General features: G+C 42.8%; 1 protein-coding gene across 9 annotated transcripts in view; it reads right to left on the bottom strand.

Annotated features, from left to right (window-relative positions):
• ITSN2 (intersectin 2) overlaps positions 1-21352 on the bottom strand; it is a 272629-nt gene that overhangs the window by 113682 nt on the left and 137595 nt on the right. For all 9 annotated transcript variants that reach the window (XM_073625291.1, XM_073625295.1, XM_073625289.1 and 6 more), the window contains 3 exons: positions 9881-10143; positions 8793-8942; positions 4412-4552 (listed from right to left, as the gene is read on the bottom strand). In XM_073625291.1, coding sequence (XP_073481392.1) covers positions 4412-4552; positions 8793-8942; positions 9881-10143 — 554 coding nt within the window. The remainder of the gene's footprint in view (positions 1-4411; positions 4553-8792; positions 8943-9880; positions 10144-21352) is intronic.

Raw genomic sequence — 21352 nt, 5'->3', positions numbered from 1 at the left:
AAGGAACATTCTCACGTTCCATCGTGCATGACTTTACCTTTTAACCACTTCCGGACTGTCCTATAGCAGATATACTACTACAGGGCAGCCCTAAGGCGCAGAATCACCTATTTAAAAGTAAATAACTCTGCACTCCTGCCTAGGGGGTGCGCACACGTGCCGCTTTTGTGATTACTCAAGGCAGAACCCGATTTGCGGGTGCTGGCCACTGGCTGTACGCCGGCATCCGCCAATCTTTGGGCAGAGACACAGAATGGAACTCTGCCTATGTAATCAAGACAGAGCTCTAATGGATTTTCTTTCCCTGCAATGCAGGGAAAGAAAATCCATCAGATCTATTAGTAAAAATAGCACATAAAAACACTGGTTAGGCATACATTTAACCCTTTGATCACCCTAGATGTTTAACTCCTTCGGGGCTAGTGTCATTAGTACACTGACAGTGCACATTTTTAGCACCGATCATTGTATTAGTGCCACTGGTTCCCACAAAGTGTCTAAAATGTCAGTGTTCGATTGTCCGCCGCAATATCGCAGTGCTGCTATAAGTCCCCGATCACCGCCATTACTAGTATTAACAACAAAAAAAAAAATCCAGTATATATCCCATAGTTTGTAGAAGCTATAACGTTTGCACAAACCAATCAATATACGCTTATTGGGGTTTTTTTTTACCAAAAATACATAGCAGAATACATATTGGCATACATTTATGAAGATATTTGATTTTTTTCAATGTGTTTATTGGATATGTTTTATTGCCGAAATTAAAAAAAATATATTTTTTTCAAATTGTCTGCCTTTGTTTTGTTTAAATACTAGCAAAAAAAAAAGCTCTATTTGTTAGGAAAAAATCATTTGGGTACAGCGTTACATGACTGCACAATTGTTATTTTAACCACTTCAGCCCTGGACCATTTGGCTGCCTAAAGACCAGAGGACTTTTTCCAATTTGGCACTGCGTCGCTTTAACTGCTAATTGCGCGGTCATGCAATGCTGTACCCAAACGAAATTTGCGTCCTTTTCTTCCCACAAATAGAGCTTTCTTTTGATGGTATTTGATCACCTCTGCGGTTTTTATTTTTTGCGCTATAAACGGAAAAAGACCGAAAATTTTGAAAAAAAAGGATATTTTTTAATTTTTGTTATAAAAAAAATCCAATAAACTCAATTTTAGTCATACACTTAGGCCAAAATGTATTTGGCCACATGTCTTTGGTAAAAAAAAATGTCAATAAGTGTATATTTATTGGTTTGCGCAAAAGTTATAGCGTCTACAAGCTAGGGTACATTTTCTGGAATTTACACAGCTTTTAGTTTATGACTGCCTATGTCATTTCTTGAGGTGCTAAAATGGCAGGGCAGTACAAAACCCCCCAAATGACCCCATTTTGGAAAGAAGACACCCCAAGGAAATTGCTGAGAGGCATGTTGAGCCCATTGAATATACATTTTTTTTGTCCCAAGTGATTGAATAATGACAAAAAAAAAAAATTACAAAAAGTTGTCACTAAATGATATATTGCTCACACAGACCATGGGCATATGTGGAATTGTGCCCCAAAATACATTCAGCTGCTTCTCCTGAGTACGGGGATACCACATATGTGGGACTTTTTGGGAGCCTAGCCACGTACGGGGCCCCGAAAACCAATCACCGCCTTCAGGATTTCTAAGGGCGTAAATTTTTGATTTCACTCCTCACTACCTATCACAGTTTTGAAGGCCATAAAATGCCCAGATGGCACAAAACCCCCCCAAATGACCCCATTTTGGAAAGTAGACACCCCAAACTATTTGCTGAGAGGCATGTTGAGTCCATGGAATATTTTATATTTTGACACAAGTTGCGGGAAAGTGAAAAATTTTTTTGGGCATATGTGGAATTGCACCCCAAAATACATTTAGCTGCTTCTCTTGAGTACGGTGATACCACATGTGTGGGACTTTTTGGGAGCCTAGCTGCGTACGGGGCCCCGAAAACCAATCACCGCCTTCAGGCTTTCTAAGGGTGTACATTTTTGATTTCATTCTTCACTGCCTATCACAGTTTTGGAGGCCATGGAATGCCCAGGTGGCACAACCCCCCCCAAATGACCCCATTTTGGAAAGTAGACACCCCAAGCTATTTGCTGAGAGGCATGGTGAGTATTTTGCAGCTCTCATTTGTTTTTGAAAATGAAGAAAGACAAAAAAAAAATTTTTTTTTTTCTTTTTTCAATTTTCAAAACTTTGTGACAAAAAGTGAGGTCTGCAAAATACTCACTATACCTCTCAGCAAATAGCTTGGGGTGTCTACTTTCCAAAATGGGGTCATTTGGGGGGGTTTTGTGCCACCTGGGCATTCCATGGCCTCCAAAACTGTGATAGGCAGTGAAGAGTGAAACCAAAAATTTACGCCCTTAGAAAGCCTGAAGGCGGTGCTTGGTTTTCGGGGTCCTGTACGCGGCTAGGCTCCCAAAAAGTCTCACACATGTGGTATCCCCGTACTCAGGAGAAGCAACAGAATGTATTTTGGGGTGTAATTTCACATATTCCCATGGCATGTTTGAGCAATATATCATTTAATGACAACTTTGTGCAAAAAAAAAAAAAAAAATTGTCTCTTTCCCGCAACTTGTGTCAATATAAAATATTCCATGGACTCGACATGACTCTCAGCAAATAGCTTGGGGTGTCTACTTTCCAAAATGGGGTTTTTGAACTGTCCTGGCATTTTATGCACAACATTTAGAAGCTTATGTCACACATCACCCACTCTTCTAACCACTTGAAGACAAAGCCCTTTCTGACACTTTTTGTTTACATGAAAAAATTTTTTTTTTTTTTTGCAAGAAAATTACTTTGAACCCCCAAACATTATATATTTTTTTAAAGCAAATGCCCTACCAAAATGGTGGGTGTTTCATTTTTTTTTTTTTCACACAGTATTTGCGCAGCGATTTTTCAAACGCATTTTTTGGGGAAAAAACACACTTTTTTAAATTTTAATGCACTAAAACACACTATATTGCCCAAATGTTTGATGAAATAAAAAAGATGATCTTAGGCCGAGTACATGGATACCAAACATGACATGCTTTAAAATTGCGCACAAACGTGCAGTGGCGACAAACTAAATACATTTTTAAAAGCCTTTACAGGTTACCACTTTAGATTTACAGAGGAGGTCTACTGCTAAAATTACTGCCCTCGATCTGACCTTCGCGGCGATACCTCACATGCATGGTGCAATTGCTGTTTACATTTGACGCCAGACCGACGCTTGCGTTCGCCTTTGCGCGAGAGCAGGGGGGGACAGGGGTGCTTTTTTTTTTTTTCTTTATTATTTTTTTGCTTTTTTATCTTATTTTTTTTTTTTTTTTAAATCACTTTTATTGTTATCTCAAGGAATGTAAATATCCCCTATGATAGCAATAGGTAGTGACAGGTACTCTTTTTTGAAAAAATTGGGGTCTATTAGACCCTAGATCTCTCCTCTGCCCTCAAAGCATCTGACTACACCAAGATCGGTGTGATAAAATGCTTTCCCAATTTCCCAATGGCGCTGTTTACATCTGGTGAAATCTAAGTCATGAAATGCTCATAGCTTCCGGTATCTTAGGCCATAGAGATGTTTGGAGCCACTCTGGTCTCTGATCAGCTCTATGGTCAGCTGGCTGAATCACCGGCTGCATTCTCAGGTTCCCTGTTGAGACAGGAGAGCCAGAGAAAAACACGGAAGACAGTGGGGGGGGGGGGCGCATTCCCTCCCACTGCTTGTAAAAGCAGTCTAGAGCTAATTAGCCACTAGGATTGCTTTTACATGAAAGCCGACCGCTGGCTGAAAAGAATGATACCAAGATGATACCTAAACCTGCAGGCATCATTCTGGTATAACCACTCAAAGTCGTGAATGGCGTACCTGAAGACAAAAAAATGGTTTTCACTCACAGTGCAGTCTTCTCTCCTCGGCGCCGGAACGGAAAATACCGAGCAGAGGAGAGATGACATCATTTCCTTTGCTGCTGTTTAGCATACAGCTGCAGAGGAATGATCCGATTGGCCGGCGGCGATCGCGAGGGGGGGGGCCACGAATGGATGGTCTCCCCCTCACCTCCGATCGCCGCTGGACAAAAGAGGACCGCCTCGGGCACCGGGGGGGTCCGATTGGACCGCCCGCCCGTGGGAGGCAGATCACATACATGTACGTGATTCTGCCTGCCCGTGCCACCTTGCCCACGTACATCGGCGTGAGGCGGTCCTTAAGTGATTAAGGAACGCAGTGCCGTATTGCAAAAAATGGCCTGGTCATGAAGGGGTAAATCTTCCGCAGGTCAAGTGGATAATAAAACAAAACAAAAGAAAAAAACCACATATGGAACAAAACAATATCCTCAATAGGCACACATTTTTGTGCAGAGATATTACCAGAATTTGCTGCTGGAGTTGCTTGATCTCTACGATTCCCAGATCACATTTCTTATCTATATTGTCCAGCTCATTTTTCCTCATTTGTTTTCTACCTCGGACATCTTGGACTCTGAGTGTGATCTGCTGGTGTTTTTCATCCTAAATTAGGAAGAAAAAAAACAAAAAAAAAAAAACAAACTATGAACAAAATAATATTTTGTTTCAAAAAAACGGAAAACCGTAGTGGTCTTGATAGAATCATTCTTGCCATTAGGCAAAATACAGTACATTTGGAAAGTTTTCACAGCTCTTCACTTTTTCCACAATTTGTTATGTTACAGCCTTATTCCAAAATAATTTAAATTCATTATTTTCATCAAAATTCTACAAACAATACAAGAAGTTTGTTTGAAATCTTTGCAAATTTAAAAAAATAAAAAATCCCATGTACATAAGTATTCACAGCCTTTGCCATGACACTCAAAATCGAGCTCAGGTGCATCCTGTTTCCACTGATCATCCTAAGATGTTTCTACAACTTGACTGGAGTCCACCTGTGGTAAATTCAGTTGATTGGCCATGATTTGGAAAGGCCACTTGTTTATTATAAGGTCCCATAGTTAACAGTGCATGTCAGAGTACAAATCAAGCCATGAAGTCCAAGGAATTGTCTGTAGATCTCAGACAGGATTGTATCGAGGCACAGATCTGGGGAAGAGTACAGAAAAATATCTGCAGCATTAAAGGTTCCAATGAACACAGTGGCCTCCATCATCCATAAATTGAAGAAGTTTGGTACCACCAGGACTCTTTCTAGAGCAGGCCACCCAGCCCAACTGAGCGATCGGGGTAGGAGGGCCTTAGTCAGGGAGGTGACAAAGAACCCGATGCCACTCTGACAGAGCTCCAGCGTTTCTCTTTTTAGAGAGGAGAACCTTCCACAAGAACAACAATCTCTGCAGAACGCCACCAACCAGGCCTGTATGGTAGAGTGGCCAGACGGAAGCCACTCCTCAGTAAATGGCACATGACAGCTCGCCTAGAGTTTGCCAAAAGGCACCTGAAGGACTCTCAGACCATAAAAAACAAAATTCTCTGGTCTGATGAAACAAAGATTAAACTCTTTGGCCTGAATGGCAAGCGTCATGATTGGAGGAAACCAGGCACCGCTCATCACCTGGCCAATACCATCCCTACAGTGAAGCATGGTGGTGGCAGCTTCATGCTGTGGGATGTTTTTCAGCAGCAGGAACTGGGAGACTAGTCAGATTCGAGGGAAAGATGAATTCAGCAATGTACAGAGACATCCTTGATGAAAATCTGCTCCAGGGCACTCTGGACCTCAGACTGGGGTGAAGGTTCATCTTCCAACAATACAATAACCCTTAGCACAGAGCTAACAAAGGAGTGGCTATGGCACACCTCTGTGAATGTCCTTGAGTTGCCCAGCCAGATCCCAGGCTTAAACATCTTTGGAGAGACTCGAAAATGGCTGTGGAGGTTGGATGCTCCCCATCCAACCTGATGGAGCTTGAGAGGTCCTGCAAAGAAGAATGGGAGAAACTGCCCAAAAATAGGTGGGCCAAGCTTGTGGCATCATACTCAATAAGACTTGAGGCTGTAATTGGTGCCAAAGGTGCTTCAAAAAGGTATTAAGGAAAGGCTGTGAATACTTATGTACCATATATACTCGAGTATAAGCCGAGTTTTTCAGCACATTTTTTTGTGCTGAAAGTGTGCTCGGCTTATACTCGAGTCAAGCACTTTTCTGCAGCAAACAATGAAATTTTCCGAACCGAATTTGGGGACCCGTATCTCGGGTCCACTTGGTGCTAGGAACCCTAGCTGTAGTGCTAGTTCCACTGGGTTTGCACACCAAATTTGGGGTTCCTAGCACCAAGTGGCCCTGAGATACGGGGCCCCAAAGTCGGTCAACTGTGTCCATCTGCAGCAATGTCATTTCGGGACCCTTTGGGTCCAGAGACCCCAAATTTTGGCTGCAGCTAGGGGGCATCTAGGAACCCTTAACTACAGAGTTTGAAGTTCGGGGGACCTATGGCTGCAAATGGGCACAGTGAGGCATGCAAATGGGCATTGTTGACCCTCTTCCACTTACAGTAGCTGCGCATTTCTCACCCTAGGCTTACACTCGAGTCAATAGGTTTTTCCCAGGTAAAATTAGGTGCCTCGGCTTATATTCGGGTCGGCTTATACTAGAGTATATACGGTACATGTGATTTTTTTTCGTTTTTTAATAAACTTGCAAAGATTTCAAACAAACTTCTTTCACGTTGTAACTATAGGGTATTGTTTGTAGAACTTTGAAGAAAATAATGAATGTAATCCATTTTGGAATAAGGCTGTAACATAACAAAATGTGGAAAAAGTGAAGTGGTGTGAATACTTTCCAGGTGCACTTTAAGAGTCTAGCCTTAATGCTAAGTTCACATCTAGCGGTTTCCTGCGTGCCATTTGTGTGATTACAGAAACCCATTGGGCCACTGTACATGCGGGAGATGCAGGAAGAAGGTCCCTGGCACCTTTTTAAAATAGCAGCTGCACTGGTTTCATGTGCATGAAAACGCACTGCGTTTTTTTTTTGGTGTATGGAAATCAAAAGGCACCCCCTTATCTGCAAAAGGACATCCAGTCACAGAGCAAGTGACACCATAAAAGCAGGTGAGTCGTTTCTTTGCTCGCCTAGAGATCTTGCCATTGATGTGCGACTTCCAGCTAAAGAATTGCAAGAGTCATGGGTTTTGAGTGAGACCTTCTAGCAGTGCTGAGGAATAGTGTTCTAATAAAACTTTCTGCAAACACCGTGGAAACCCATATAATTATGTGCCATCTGTATCCCTGTCCTCCTTCAAAAGCTCTTCCGTCTCTAAAGTGCTCACAACTCGGAAAAGGCCAGGTTTAACGATGTAGTGTGGAATGACACTGCCAGGAATACCATAGTTACATACATAGTAAGGTTGAATAAAGACACCAGTCCATCCAGTTCAACCTGTGAAGTGTATACCCACACTCCCTTGTGCAACTGCATTCCAATAAAGAGAAAGAAGAACATTAAACTATTATTATAATACATGATTTATAGAGCACCAACAGTTTACGCAGTGCTTTACAATGTAGAGGGGGGACAGCACAATTACAGTACAGTTCAATACAGAAGGGACAGGAGGGCCCTGCTCGCAGAGCTTACATTCTAAATGGAGGGGCTGGTGGTACAAAAGGTAATAGATGCGAGGAATGATTTGATGGGGGTGGCTCGGGGACAGTTGTTAGGTAGGTGTGGGATAGGCTTCCCTGAATAAGTGAGTTTTCAGGGATCTCCTAAAGGTGGACAGGTTAGGGGCTGATCGAATATACCGGGGCAGGGAATTCCAGAGGGTGGGAGAGGCTCTGGAGAAGTCCTGAAGGCGAACATGAGAGGAGGTAACAAGGGAGCTAGAGAGCAGGAGGTCCTGGGAGGAGCGGAGGGGACGATCTGGGCGATATCTGCAGATGAGTTTGGTGATGTAGCTGGGGGCGATATTGTGGCTGACCTTGTAAGTTGTAGTTAGTATTTTAAACTTTATATGGTGGGGGTAGGGGAAGCCAGTGAAGGGATTGGCAGAGAGGGGCAGCAGTCACGGATCGATTAGTGAGGTGTATTAGTCTAGCAGCAGCATTCATAATAGACTGAAGGGGGGATAGCCTGCTCAAGGGCCAATAAAGAGAGAGTTGCAGTAGTCAAGGTGGGAAATAATCAAGGAGTGAATAAGTTTTGTGGTGTCATTAGTCAGGAAGGGTCGAATTCTGGAGATGTTGTGGAGGTTAAGGCGGAAGGATTTAGCCAGTGATTGGATGAGTGGGCTGAAGGAGAGGTCAGAGTCAAGGATTACACCCAGGACCCTGGCATGTGTGGAGGTACCAATGGATGTGCTGTTCATGTTAATGGTAAAGTCTTTGGGGGGGGGGGGGGACCGGGAAGGAGGAAATATTACAAGCTCAGTTTTAGAAAGATTGAGCTTGAGAAAGTGGTGTGACATCCATACCGATATGTCATTCAGTAAGTGTCTTCAGTCTCAAGCAAATCATTTTATTTATTACACGTACATGACACTAGTTTGCATGTTCTCTCTGCGCCTGCGTGGGGTTCCTCCGGGTACTCAAAATTCTTCCCACACTCCAAAGACATGCTGGTAGGTTAATTGGTTACAGTTTAAACTGGCCCTAGTATGTGTAAGCATGAATGTGAGTTTGGGGCCTTCAATTGTAAGTTCCTTGAGGGCAGAGACTGATGTGAACCTACAATATATATGTAAAGCGCTGCGTATATGGATGGCATTTGCTCTTTTTGCACAAATTACAGGAACACAAAATATAAGCCACTGTAATATTCCAAATTCCTCACCAGTGCTTCCAGTTCTAACTGTAAACTCTTCTTCTTAGACTTCAGCCTGATGATTTCCTCTTGTTCCCTGTTCCTCTGGTTAAACAGCTCCTGACGGCGAATCCTCTCCAGTTCTTGCTGCCTTTGCCGTTCCAGCTCTTGCTTCGCAGCCTGTAGGAAGATTTGTAACACTCTCAGCTCAAATTATTATAGGACATCTTTCTATACTCCCATCTGTATCCATCAAGTTTAGTAATGATGGTATGTACAAGTCATCAGTCAGTTCTTGTGATCCACCAGTATAATGATACAGACAGTACAGCAGAAGTCTGTTCTTCACTGGGGGGTAACCATTTACCTTGAGTTATGGGAACAAAGTGATGAGGAAATGGGGCTACATCTCTTATTAAAAACAGAAATTTCTGAAAATAATATGCCAGATGACACTCAACATTGTTAACAACTGTACCTTCATTCTACGTTTTGATTGCACAAAAGCAACAGAAAAAATCACTAACTTGTGTATTTTTATCTGCTTTATAAGTACAATCAAATGCATATGATTTTCTTTCATCAGGTCTTTTCCTATTTATCCATAATTAAGTAACACCAAGCTACTAACCTCTTTTGAAATCATATTGATACCTATAGCAGGACTATTGATGATGCTGGTGAAGGAGGGTGGGGGGGTATGGGTAAATATTGGACAATCTGCTGAGGGTCTGTACTCTTAAAAAGTTAAAGGGATAGCAAAGACAAATTTAAAAAGAAAAAAAAAAAAAACCTCCCTGCAAGACAGTCAATGTGCTAGTATGTATGACATACCAACACATTATGAATTACGTACCTCAAAATGAAGCCCTCCAGCGGTGCGCTGTCACCGCTGACAGGGTTTCCATCTTTATCTGGTCTTCCTTCCAGGTTTGCGGCAGTTTGAATGGCCAAGCCGTGATGACGTCACTCCCTCGGATGTGCACGGGAGCCATGATCTGGGCACAGCGCTCCAAAGGGACAGCATACTCAGTATGCCGTCCTTTCAGAGGGCAGTGTGAATGCGCCGGTGACGTCGCCAGCTGCAGAGCCAGAGAATATACAGATAGAGGACTGACCTCTCTCCTCTCAATCTCTTTCTTCTTCTCCTCCTCCCTCTGCCTCTCCAGCTCACGCTGTCTCTCCAGGCGCCTCTCCATCTCCAGCTGCTTCTTGCGCTCCTGCTCTTGCCGCTCTCTCTCTCTGCGTTCCTGTTCTTCTCTTTCTTTCTGAGCCTTTCGTTCAGCCTCCCTCTGTTGCTGCTCAAGCAGGACTTGACGCCTCTTCTCCAGCTCCTGGTTACCCCGTTCCATGTTCTGCTTCCTTTTATCTTCAAAGGACACTTTAAATTTAAACCGCAAACATTTTATTATATGAACCATGCAGAAGTGTACGTACAATGATAAACACAAATACTCCATTCTCAGTATTCGTAGCCAAAAAACACACCCATGCCATGGAAGGCCTAGTCCATTAGATATTTCATCAGAGACTATTAACCCCTTTCATACTGGGCACTTTCACCCCCTTCCTGCCCAGGCCCACTTTCTCACACTTTAATGTTCAGCTCACACTAGTGCGGGCTGTACGTTCCGGTTTGCGGGAATTGCATTGATTCCCACACCGCACTGCCATTCATTCTGAATGGTACCTCCACACATCACAGCCTGCAGCGCAATAGCGGGAACCGCATGGTCAAAAAAGATGCATGCACCTTTTTTTCGTGCTTGTGTTTGTTCATGCGGCAAAGCAGCTCACTCAAATGAATGCGCTGCCATGCCCGAGCAAACGTGGAATTTGCGGCCTGCACTAGTGTGAACCGAGCCTGAATGACAACTGCGCAGTCATGCAACACTGTATCCATATGAAATTTTTTGTATTTTTTTTTTTGAGACAGATAGAGCTTTCTTTTGGTGGTATTTAATCACCACTGGATTTTTTATTTTTTGCTAAACAAAAAAAAGACCGAAAATTTTGAAAATAAAATTATACGATCTGCTTAGAGCCCTTGCACACTGGGGCGGCGTCGGCGGTAAAACGCCGCTATATACTAGCGGCCGAGAAAGGGTTAAATATCACAGCAAAGCGCCTCTGCAGAGGCGCTTTGCCGGCGGTATAGCCGCGCCGTCCCATTGATTTCAATGGGCAGGAGCGGTAAAGGAGCGGTATACACACCGCTCCTTCACCGCTCCGAAGATGCTATTAGCAGGACTTTTTTTACCATCCTTCCAGCGCATTGCTCCAGTGTGCAAGCCCTCGGGGCTTTCACACTGGAATGAAAGCAGCGGCACTTTCGGGGCGGCTTGCAGGCGCTATTATTAGCGCAATAGCGCCTGCAAACCGCCCCAGTGTGCAAGGGCTCTTAGGTTTAGGGCCGAAACAACTAATCAATTAATCGACAACTAATCGATTACGAAAATAGTTGTTAACTATTTTCATAAGTGATTAATCGGCCAGCCGATTAGTTGGCCTGCTTGCAGAATGCTATATTTGTTTACATATCAGGAAATACAGTGCAGCACACATACAGCTCAGTACACCGTCCATACATGTCAGTAAGTGCCCAAGAACTTGTGAATGTGTGAGGAGCAATGCCTCATGGGACATGTAGTCCTGGGCAGGAAGGGACTGGTTCTAAAGGCAGAAGTTTTATTTACCTTGCTATAGGGGCACTCTATACCAGGGATATCCAATTAGCGGACCTCCAGCTGTTGCAAAACTACAAGTCCCATCATGCCTCTGCCTCTGGATGTACTGCATGTGGATGTCAGAATCTTGCTATGCATCATGGGACTTGTAGTTCTGCAGGAGCTGGAGGTCTGCTAATTGCTTATCCCTGCGCTATACTATACTTTGCACTCTGAAGGCAGGAGGTGCCAAAAACATCGGTGGGTGCTCCAGGACCTTCAAAAGTGTGATGGGTAGGAATTAAATGAAATGTGTAATTTATGCTCCTAGAACGCCTGAAGGTACTACTTCAATGTTGGACCTCTGTATGTGGCCAGGCTGTGTAAAAGTCTCACACATGTGGTATCGCCATAATCGGGAAGAGTAGCAGAATGTATTTTGGGGTGTAATTTTTGCTATATACATGCTATGTGTTAGAAATATCTTATAAATTGACAACTTTGTGTAAAAAAAAAAAAAAAAAAAAAATACGTTGTTTGCTTTCCAAAATGGGGTCATTTTGTGGGCAATTCCATTGTCCTGGTGCTCCTGGGCCTTCAAAAGTGTAATAGGTGGTTGAGAAGTGAGATGTGTCATTTATGCTCGCAGAACGCCTGAAGGTACTACTTCAATGTTGGGCCTTTGTATGTGGCCATGGTGTGTAAAAGTCTCACACATATGGCATCGCTATACTCGGGAAGAGTAGCAGAATGTATTTTGGGGGGTAATTTGTTGTATGCATATACTGTGTGTGAGAAATAACCTGATAATATGACAATTTTATTAAAAAAATCTTCATTTTGCAAAGAATTGTGGGAAAAAATGACAACTTAAAAAACTCACCATGCTACTTGATACCTTGGAATGTCTACTTTCTAAAAAGGGGTCATTTGGGGGGTATTTGTACTTTCCTGACTAGTTAGTGTCTCAAGAAATGAGATTCACCTGATATACTGAAGGCCTGATCAGATGTGATCAATTTTCAGTGATTGGCACCAGTTTGTAGACTCTATAACTTTCAAAAAGACCAAATAATATACACTGATTTGGGTTATTTCTACCAAAGATATGTAGCAGTATACATTTTGGCCAAAATTTATGAAGAAAAATTACTAATTAGCAAAATTTTATGACAGAAACAAAGAAAAAGGCATTTTTTCACAAAATTTACGCTCTTTTTTTATTTATAGCACAAAAAATAAAAAAACCCACTAGTGATTAAATACCACCAAAAGAAAGCTCTATTTGTGTGAAAAAAGGACGCAAGTTTCATGGGTACAGTGTTGCATGACTGAGTAATTGTCATTTAAACTGTGAGAGAGCGCTGAAAGCTGAAAATTGGTCTGGGCAGGAAGGGGGTGTAAGTGCACTGTATTGAGGTGGTTAAAGATTTTGAGCAGGGAAGATCAGCATCTGAACCCAGAGAAGGTGGAGGCTTAAAGACTGGAGGTAATAGAAAAGCATTACAATTACATTTATTTATTTCAGGTACTTATATAGCGCCGTCAATTTACGCAGCGCTTTACATATACATTTAAAGTAATCTTTTACCAGCCTTGTCCATTATAGTTAAAATGATCATATCCATGAAAAAAAAAAAAGTCTCAGCTTTTAGTACTAATTTAATATAAAAGATTTCTATCTCCCTTCCACCCTTCATATAGCTTCATGTGTGACTCCTAGTAAAAATGCCCATATATCCTACTTCTGGGTGTATTTATTTTATTATATATATATATATATTTACTTTCACAGTATAAATGAACCCCTTATAATAGCACTTATCTGCTCTTTTTGTACAATAAAAGGACTAAATTATAGTTTTTTTTTAACCCCATGATGGCAGGCGATACCAAAAGAAAAGCATGCTGCTGCTAACTAAGCGTCTTAGGCCTGGTTCACACCTATGCGTTTTTTGATGCTTTTTGCAGAAACGCACTACAGTTCATTTAACATCTTTTGCCATGGGACACATTCACATCTATGCTTTTTTCAGCCGCTGCGTATTTGGAAAAGGTCAGGGACTCTTTTCAACGCAAAACGGTATTTGTTTGCTTTTTTGGTTCAATAGACTTCAATGGAGAAGCTACAGAAAAGCATGCAGTGCGTTGTTGCCGCAATTTGTGTTTTTAGTCTGCCCAACAAATTGGCCCAAAAAAAAAAAAGCATAAAAAATGCAAAATGAAAATCGCAGCAAAATCACATATGCAAAAACGCAAAGCAAAAAGCACTGTAGAAACGGATCAAAAGCAAACTGCATAGGTGAGAACTGAGCCTTCTGCTGGCCATACACATATTGATTTTTGGAAGAGAATATTCATTATGAAAAATCTTTGTACATTCGCTGAATGAAAGAATGTCGTTAGAAAATTTCTCTTGCTTTTAACATTCAGTTTTAAAATGAATGTAATTTCTGAACAAAAACCACATACACGGTCTGAAAATTCCTTTGACCAAGAAGTTTTCTATTCTCCGCCTTCGAATTTTCCTGTCACTGTGGTAGAAAATGAACGCCAATTTGACCCCACTAACAATTAGAAAATCGAACAAAGGTTCATCAAATGAAATTTTTTTTGAAGGAAGACATGGTTTTTGTATGGCCAGCATAAGTGACAGCAGGCGCAGGGAGCTTTTATCAAGCCACCTGCCTATGACAAGGTAGTCTGTCAAACATAATATATTACAGTTCTGTCTGAAAATCTGCAAAGCAGTCTTTATTTATTTTTCTTGAAATAAAAAAAATTTGATCCGAGTCTGATGATATTTACCAGATTCAACCTCTAATAGTATAGAGCAGTGATGGCGAACCTTGGCACACCAGGTGTTTTGGAACCACATTTCTCATATTACTTAACTACACTGCACATGAGCATCATGGGAAATATAGTTCAAAAACATCTGGGGTGCCAAGGTTTGCCATCACTGGTATATACAGTATATCTCTTCTGTTTGTTATTCTCAGTGGATTAGAGATTTTGCTCCTTAACCATATAGTTGAATATTTAAATTTACCACTGCATATAGATATTTAAATTTTTTGTTTTAAACTTTACATATTAACTAAATTATACACCACATCCAATTAATCGAAACAATAATCAGCCAACTAATCGATTATGAAAATAATCGTTAGTTGCAGCCCTACTTTGCAAATAGAATTTTTATAAAAACTTACCTGTAAAATCCTTTTCTTGGAGTACATCATGGGACACAGAGCCTTAAGTGATTACTTAATGGGTTATAGGCCACCTTCAGGTGTTGACACTGATAAAACCCAATCAAGGACGTTTACTTCCCTATATAACCCCTCCTCCTTCCAGGAGCACATCAGTTTTTGTAGCAAAGCAATATACTTAATCCCAAAAGAGGGGCGGGACCTGTGTCCCATGATGTACTCCAAGGAAAGGATTTTACAGGTAAGCTGTAATAAAAATCCTATTTTCTTTATCGTACATCATGGGACACAGAGCCTTAAGTAATTACCTAATGGGACGTCCCATAGCAATGCTACTTGAGGGGAGGGAGAGACAACCCACAGGGTACCCACAGACTTGAGGACTTATACTGCTGCCTGCAGCACACTGTGCCCGAAGGCGATATCCTCATACCTCCTTACATACCTCATATTCTCATACCTCCTTACATCCACCTGATAAAATTTTGTGAATATATGCACTGAAGACCAAGTTGCGGCCTTGCAAATCTGAGTCATGGAGGCCTGATGACGCACTGCCCAAGAAGCACTAACCGACCTGGTAGTGTGCGCCTTAACTTGAAAAGGGGGAATCTTATCCCTTAAATCATAAGTTTGAATTATCACTTGCCGAATCCACTTAGCAACAATGGATTTCGACGCTGCCTGTGCTTTCTTAGGACCCTCTGGCAGAATAAATAAGACATGTCTTACGAATCTGAACAGTTGTCTTAAAATAGACTTTCACTGCTCTCACCACATCAAAACAATGTAGTGACCTTTCTTCCCTGGAACATGGTTTTTGGAAAAAACGATGGCAGGACAATATCTTGGTTCAGGTGAAAACCTGAAATCACTTTTGGCAAAAAAGCCTGGACGAGGGCGTAACACCACTCTGTCCTCATGAATAATCAATATGGCTCTTTACAAGAAAGAGCAGCCAATTCCGAAACCCTCCTTGCTGAGGATATAGCAACCAAAAAAAATACCAACTTCCTTGTCAGAAAGACTAGGGAAATATGTTGTATTGGTTCAAATGGCTGTTTCTGTAACACAGACAAAACTAAGTTCAATCCCAAGGGTTCAAGGGAAGTTTGATAGGCGGATTAAGCCGTGTCACCCCTTGTATAAAACCCCGGACTAAAGAATGAGTAGCAAGTGGTCTTTGAAATAAGACTGATAAAGCTGAGACTTGGCCTTTAATAGTACTCAAGGCCAATTTCATTTCTACCCCGAATTGTAGAAAGGCAAGAATTCTGCCTATGATATATCTCCAAGGGTGCCAACCCTTGGATTCACACCAGGAAGCATAAGCCCTCCAGACTCTATAATATATAGTTCTTGAAGCTGGCTTCCCTGCATAAAATCAGGGTAGAGATAACTGACCCGGAAAGCCCACGTTTCTTCAGAATGTGGGTTTCAATAGCCAAGCCATTAAATTTAGAGACCGTAAGGAAGGATGGAATATAGGTCCCTGCGAGAGCAGATTGACCATGGGCCCTCCACTGCCATCTTTACAATTTCTGCATACCATGACCTTCTGAGCCATGCTGGTGCCACCAGAATTACCGGCTTTCTTTCCAGCTTGATCCTGCAAAGAAGTCAAGGCAGCAACTGAATAGGGGGGAATGCATAGATCAGTGAGAACTGATCCAACGGGGTCACCAACGCACCCGTTCTGCATGTGAATGGATCCCTTGTTCCAGCCACAAAGTTGACTAACTTCATGTTGAACCTGGACGCTAGAAGATCTACGTCCGGAGTCCCCCATCTTTGGCAAACAGCCCGAAATATGTCGGGGTGAAGAGATCATTCCCCTGGGAATAACTGCTGGTGACTTAAGGAGTCCGCCTGCCAATTCTCTACTCCCGGAATGAAGCCTGCCGAAGGCACGGAACATTCCTTTCTGCCCAAGTTAGAATATGGTTCACCTTGCTCTCACTGAGAGACTTTTGGTGCCCCCTTGGTGATTGATTTAAGACCACAGCTGTGGCATTGTCGGATTGAATCCTGACAGGACAATCCCGTAACCTGAAAGTCCAGGCCTTTAGAGCCAGACGTACTGCCTGAATCTCTAGGATATTGATGGGCAAGATTATTTTGGTTCTTGACCACTGTCCCTGGACAGTTGTCTTTTCTAGTACTGCTCCCCAGCCTGAAAGGCTGGCATCCATCGTTACCACTTTTCAGATGACTGGTCTGAAGGATTTTCCTTTCAACAGATTATGGGTTAGTAACCAAGTGAGGCTTTGGGACACTCTTGGGGACTGCTAAATTGGCAAGTCTAGAGCTTGAATTGTTTTGTTCCAAGCAGACAGGATACTGTTTTTCAACTATCTTGAACGAAACTGGACATAGGAACCATTGGCTTCATTTGAAGCAGTTCCCTAGCAACCTCATGCAAAGGGGAATGGGGGGATCGCCATTTGACCTGACCATCTGCACCAGCTCTCTTATGGAGTTGATCTTTGCCTGAGACAAGAACACCTTTTCCTGGGCTGTGTCTATGATCAGACTCAGGTACTCTAGCCTTTTTAGCGGTATTTAAGGAAGATTTTTCTAGGTTGAGAATCCAACCTAACTTTTCAGATAGTTGTTTGTAGTGCGTACGCTTTGCTCCAAACGAGCCACCGACTGATCTTTTAGTAATAGATCGTCTAGGTACGCTACGACTGTTATGCCTTGTGCCCTGTACCCTTAACCTGGCTAGAGGTGGGGCCAGCACTTTTGTGAACACCCAGGGTGCTGTGCCTAGCCCGAAGGGCAGGGCTACAAACTGAAAATGCTGCTGTTCTAATTCGAACCGCAGATGAGTGGGAAATATAGGGACATGCAGATATGCATCCCTGATATCAATTGATACCAGAAGTTTTCCTCCTAGAAGGATAGAAACTACTGACCTGATCGTCTTCATGCGAAAGGAGCAGATCTTCAGAACTGATTTAGATTTTTTAGACATCTCCATTTGGTTTCGGTACCATAAAAAGGTTTGAATAAAACCCCAAACCTTGCTCTTTTGTGGGGATCTGTATGATCACCCCTTGAGATATTAATCGATCTAGTGCCTCAAACAGACATTGTCTTTTCTCTGGATCTTTGGGAACATTTGACCTCAGGAAGCGAGACGGTGGAAAGTCATGAAATTCCAGGTTGTACCCCAGCGTTGCCGTGGAGATGACCCATCTGTCCTGAATTTCTTCTTTCCAGACTTCTGAAAACTGCAGAAGTCTTCCCCTCACCTTGTTGAGGGGGGTTGCCTCTTCATGATGAGGCTTTAGTATTCTGCTTTGTAGGTTTCTGACCCCAGGACTTCTTTTGAGCCTGGGTCTGACTCTGAGATTTTCCTCTAGAGTCTGACGGCAGAGGCCGTCGCCCCTGCCTAGAGACGGAAGCCCCTGGCGTAGGGGAAAGTGCCCGTTTAAATGAAGGGCATTTATACTTTCTTTTGACTGACAAAAGAGTACTTTTCCCACTAGAAATTGTTTGGATATATTTGTCCAAGTCTCCAAATAGTCACTCCCCAAGAAAAGGGAGCCCAATTAGGAGGTCTTTACATGGTGCTTCAGCTGACCAATTTTTAAACCACAGGATTCTACGCATATGCACAAGCATAAGCATAAGGTGGGACGCCTGGTGAATAGAATCTTTAATAGCATCTATGGCAAAGCATAATGCTTTTGATAGTTTTAGATCCTTAAGCCTCTATGCATTGTCTACTAGACAGGTTAGGCCTTTATTCACAATGGAAATCGCAACGTCAATTTCTGGTGTTTTCCATCTTTTGGAGAATTTCTCCTCCAGGGGATAGAGAATTGCAAGTCTCCTAGGAGGGAGAAAATGCTTATCCGTGTGATCCCATTCAGCAAAAATAAGCTGTTCTAGTAATACATGTGCAGGAAAGGCATGCAAAGGTTGAGAAGGTTTTAAGGAACCCAAGGAAGAAACCGAGTTTTTAGGAGACTCTGTTAGGGGTAGCATGAAAGTAGAATAAACCATCTCCATAAGAGATTGTATCAGCAATTTCTCATATTGAGAGACTGAGAAGGCTCATCTACCGTTGTTTCCTCCGCAGAGGAATCATCATTGGTTTGTTTTTCCTCCTGATCGACTGAGGGTAACACCTCATCCTGTGCCCACTTTTCCCCTTGCAAAAGGTTTTGAAGTGGGGGAGGGGGATCTAGCACGCTTCCTATCCAATTGAATGGAGAATGCAATTAAAGCCACTAATCCTTCTGCCAAACCCTGCAGAGAGGAAGAAAGGACATCTTCGGTCACGTATACAGGGGCTGAGATGTGAGACGCAGTTGCACCATCAATTTGTTCCAATGGCTCACCCTGGTTTGCCATAACTGGTAATTCAGACGAGGATGACAGCGTGGAAATGCAACTCGAGATTCTAACGCCTGGGGGTGAAACCTTTACCTTTTTGTGGTGTCTTTTTTGGTAGGCATAGTCCTAAGTAAAAAAACAGAGGCACTATACAAATTGCACTTAATCGCTGAAAATAGTTATGACATTTAAGCCGCTATAAAATTCAGCCTAGTGCTGGGAAAAAGATGTCGTTCCTGTATCAGGAATGCCAGTTTGCAACCCTCACCTGTCCCACATCTCTTGTGTCCTTGTGTTGCAGGCTGCTTGCTTTCTCGTCAGCCGAGGTGAGACTGTCACAGCTGTAGTTTATCTGTTTCAGCATGCCGTGCGTCCTTGTGGACATTCACGGCACTGCACTTAGGCCCCGCCCCCTCAGAGAAAAAAAAAAACCACTGCCCCTTTTTTTACATTTAAAATGTTCCCGCGCTTGTGCACGGCGTTTTTCGGGTCCACCAACCCAACACGAGAGGGGGGGGGGGAGGGGGCAGGGACCCATCCAGCAGCAGCCACAATACAACTGTGAAATCAGCCACAGTAAAACATTCAGCGGTATTAGCCGGACCTCCGCACCCCCCGCGGCAGGGGTAATGTACGGGGGGGACAGCGCTGCTGTCCCCCTAACCCTCTGGTCCCATCAGGGGGAGAAAGAAAACATTTTTGCAGATTTTGTTTACCTTGCAAAGACTCTCTCCACACGCTGCTGCAACCAGACACGGACTGAGCTTTACAGTGAAGACGACAGAGGAAGGTATGTGCATAGACAACCTCTAGTGGAGAATTAAGGCATGACAACATTTTTTCCCTAATGGAAGAAATACATAGATGTTTTTAATACCCAAGTTTCTTCCCTGACCTTATCCTTGCCGCAGGATTTGCTGAATTAACAGACAATCCAACCTTCACCCATCACGGCGGGCTGCATATAGCAAACCTTCAAGGACCGGGTCCTAAAATGGGGTTCCAACTGCCTTGGACCTGTAAAAAGCACCCCATCAGGAAGCTTAGGTAATGTAGCAAGACCTAAGCCCTGGGTTCCTGGGGTCCAGCCCTACAAAGAGAGGCATTACAGGCAAAACCTCGTGCTTTGGATACGAGGCCCCAGGTATCATTCTTTTAGGCCTCAATGGCACTTTGGATGGATCTGGTCTATAGAGGCTATTTAAATCCAGCATGGATCCCTCCTGGAGCTCCTCAGAGCACATCTTTACTCGTGACCAACACCTTCGACACTGGTGAAAAAACTGAGGTGCTCCTGGAAGGATGAGGGGTTATATAGGGAGTAAACTTCCTCGATTTGGTTTTACCAATGTCAACACCTGAAGGTGGCCTATAATCCATTAAATAATTACTTAAGGCTCTGTGTCCCATGATGTACGATAAAGAAAAGTAATTTTTCTTCACCGATATGTGCTGATGAGGCTGCACTGATGGGCACTGATGATCAGTGTAAACAATATGCTCACAGCCTTGCTGGTTATCGGCTTTCCTTTCCTCACACAGACACAGAGCATAAAGAAAGGACTGTTGATAACCGGCAAGTCTGTTTATATGTGACCAGCTGTGATTGGAAACAGCTGATCACATGGTAAATGACTGCTGTGATTGGCCCCTTACACGATCTGTGATCAGCTGTGTGTGTGTGAAGGACATAAAGGTCACAGAGCGGGCCCCAGTGGGAATAGTTCTGGGAGGACGTCAATGGACGCCCTCCCAGAACTAGACTGCGCTGTAGCCATATTTCAGCTACAGCACAGTACTAAAGTGGTTAAAGATATCAACAAAAAATGGTTTACTACCAAGGACATTGCCAGAGACTAGATCCATGCATTCAGAAAGAAGAGGGCAGGTACACATGATTTACAAATACAGCAAAGTTCTGGCCTTCCAGAGTACTGTTCGTCACAAAAAGTAATCAGCACAATTACCATATAGACAAAATCTCACTTTATTTTTTTTTCCCATTAAAAACAGCTTGGAATGGTTCATTTCATACAAAAGAAAAAAGTGCAAATGACGCGTTTCAAACCAATAGTCTTGCTCACACCCTATACATCCGGGCAATCATGTTGTAGTTTTTATGCACATGGAATAATTCATTTTAAGCTGCATTTATCCAGGAAGACAACCTAAGATTTAATCTGTATGGTGAATGCACGGATTGCTTTCACTTTGGGAATTATGATGTGAATAGAGAACATGTACCGTGCACACCTAATATTTCATCTGATCTACAACTAGCAGGCGAGTTGTCATCTTCTCGTTGCACCAGTCCTTGCAAAAATTAGAATACATTTAAAATAAATAACAACTGTACTTACAC

This window comes from Aquarana catesbeiana, linkage group LG04, assembly GCF_042186555.1.
Source record: "Aquarana catesbeiana isolate 2022-GZ linkage group LG04, ASM4218655v1, whole genome shotgun sequence".
In the NCBI taxonomy this organism is placed as follows: domain Eukaryota; kingdom Metazoa; phylum Chordata; class Amphibia; order Anura; family Ranidae; genus Aquarana; species Aquarana catesbeiana.
This window is presented reverse-complemented; position numbering and strand designations above follow the sequence as displayed.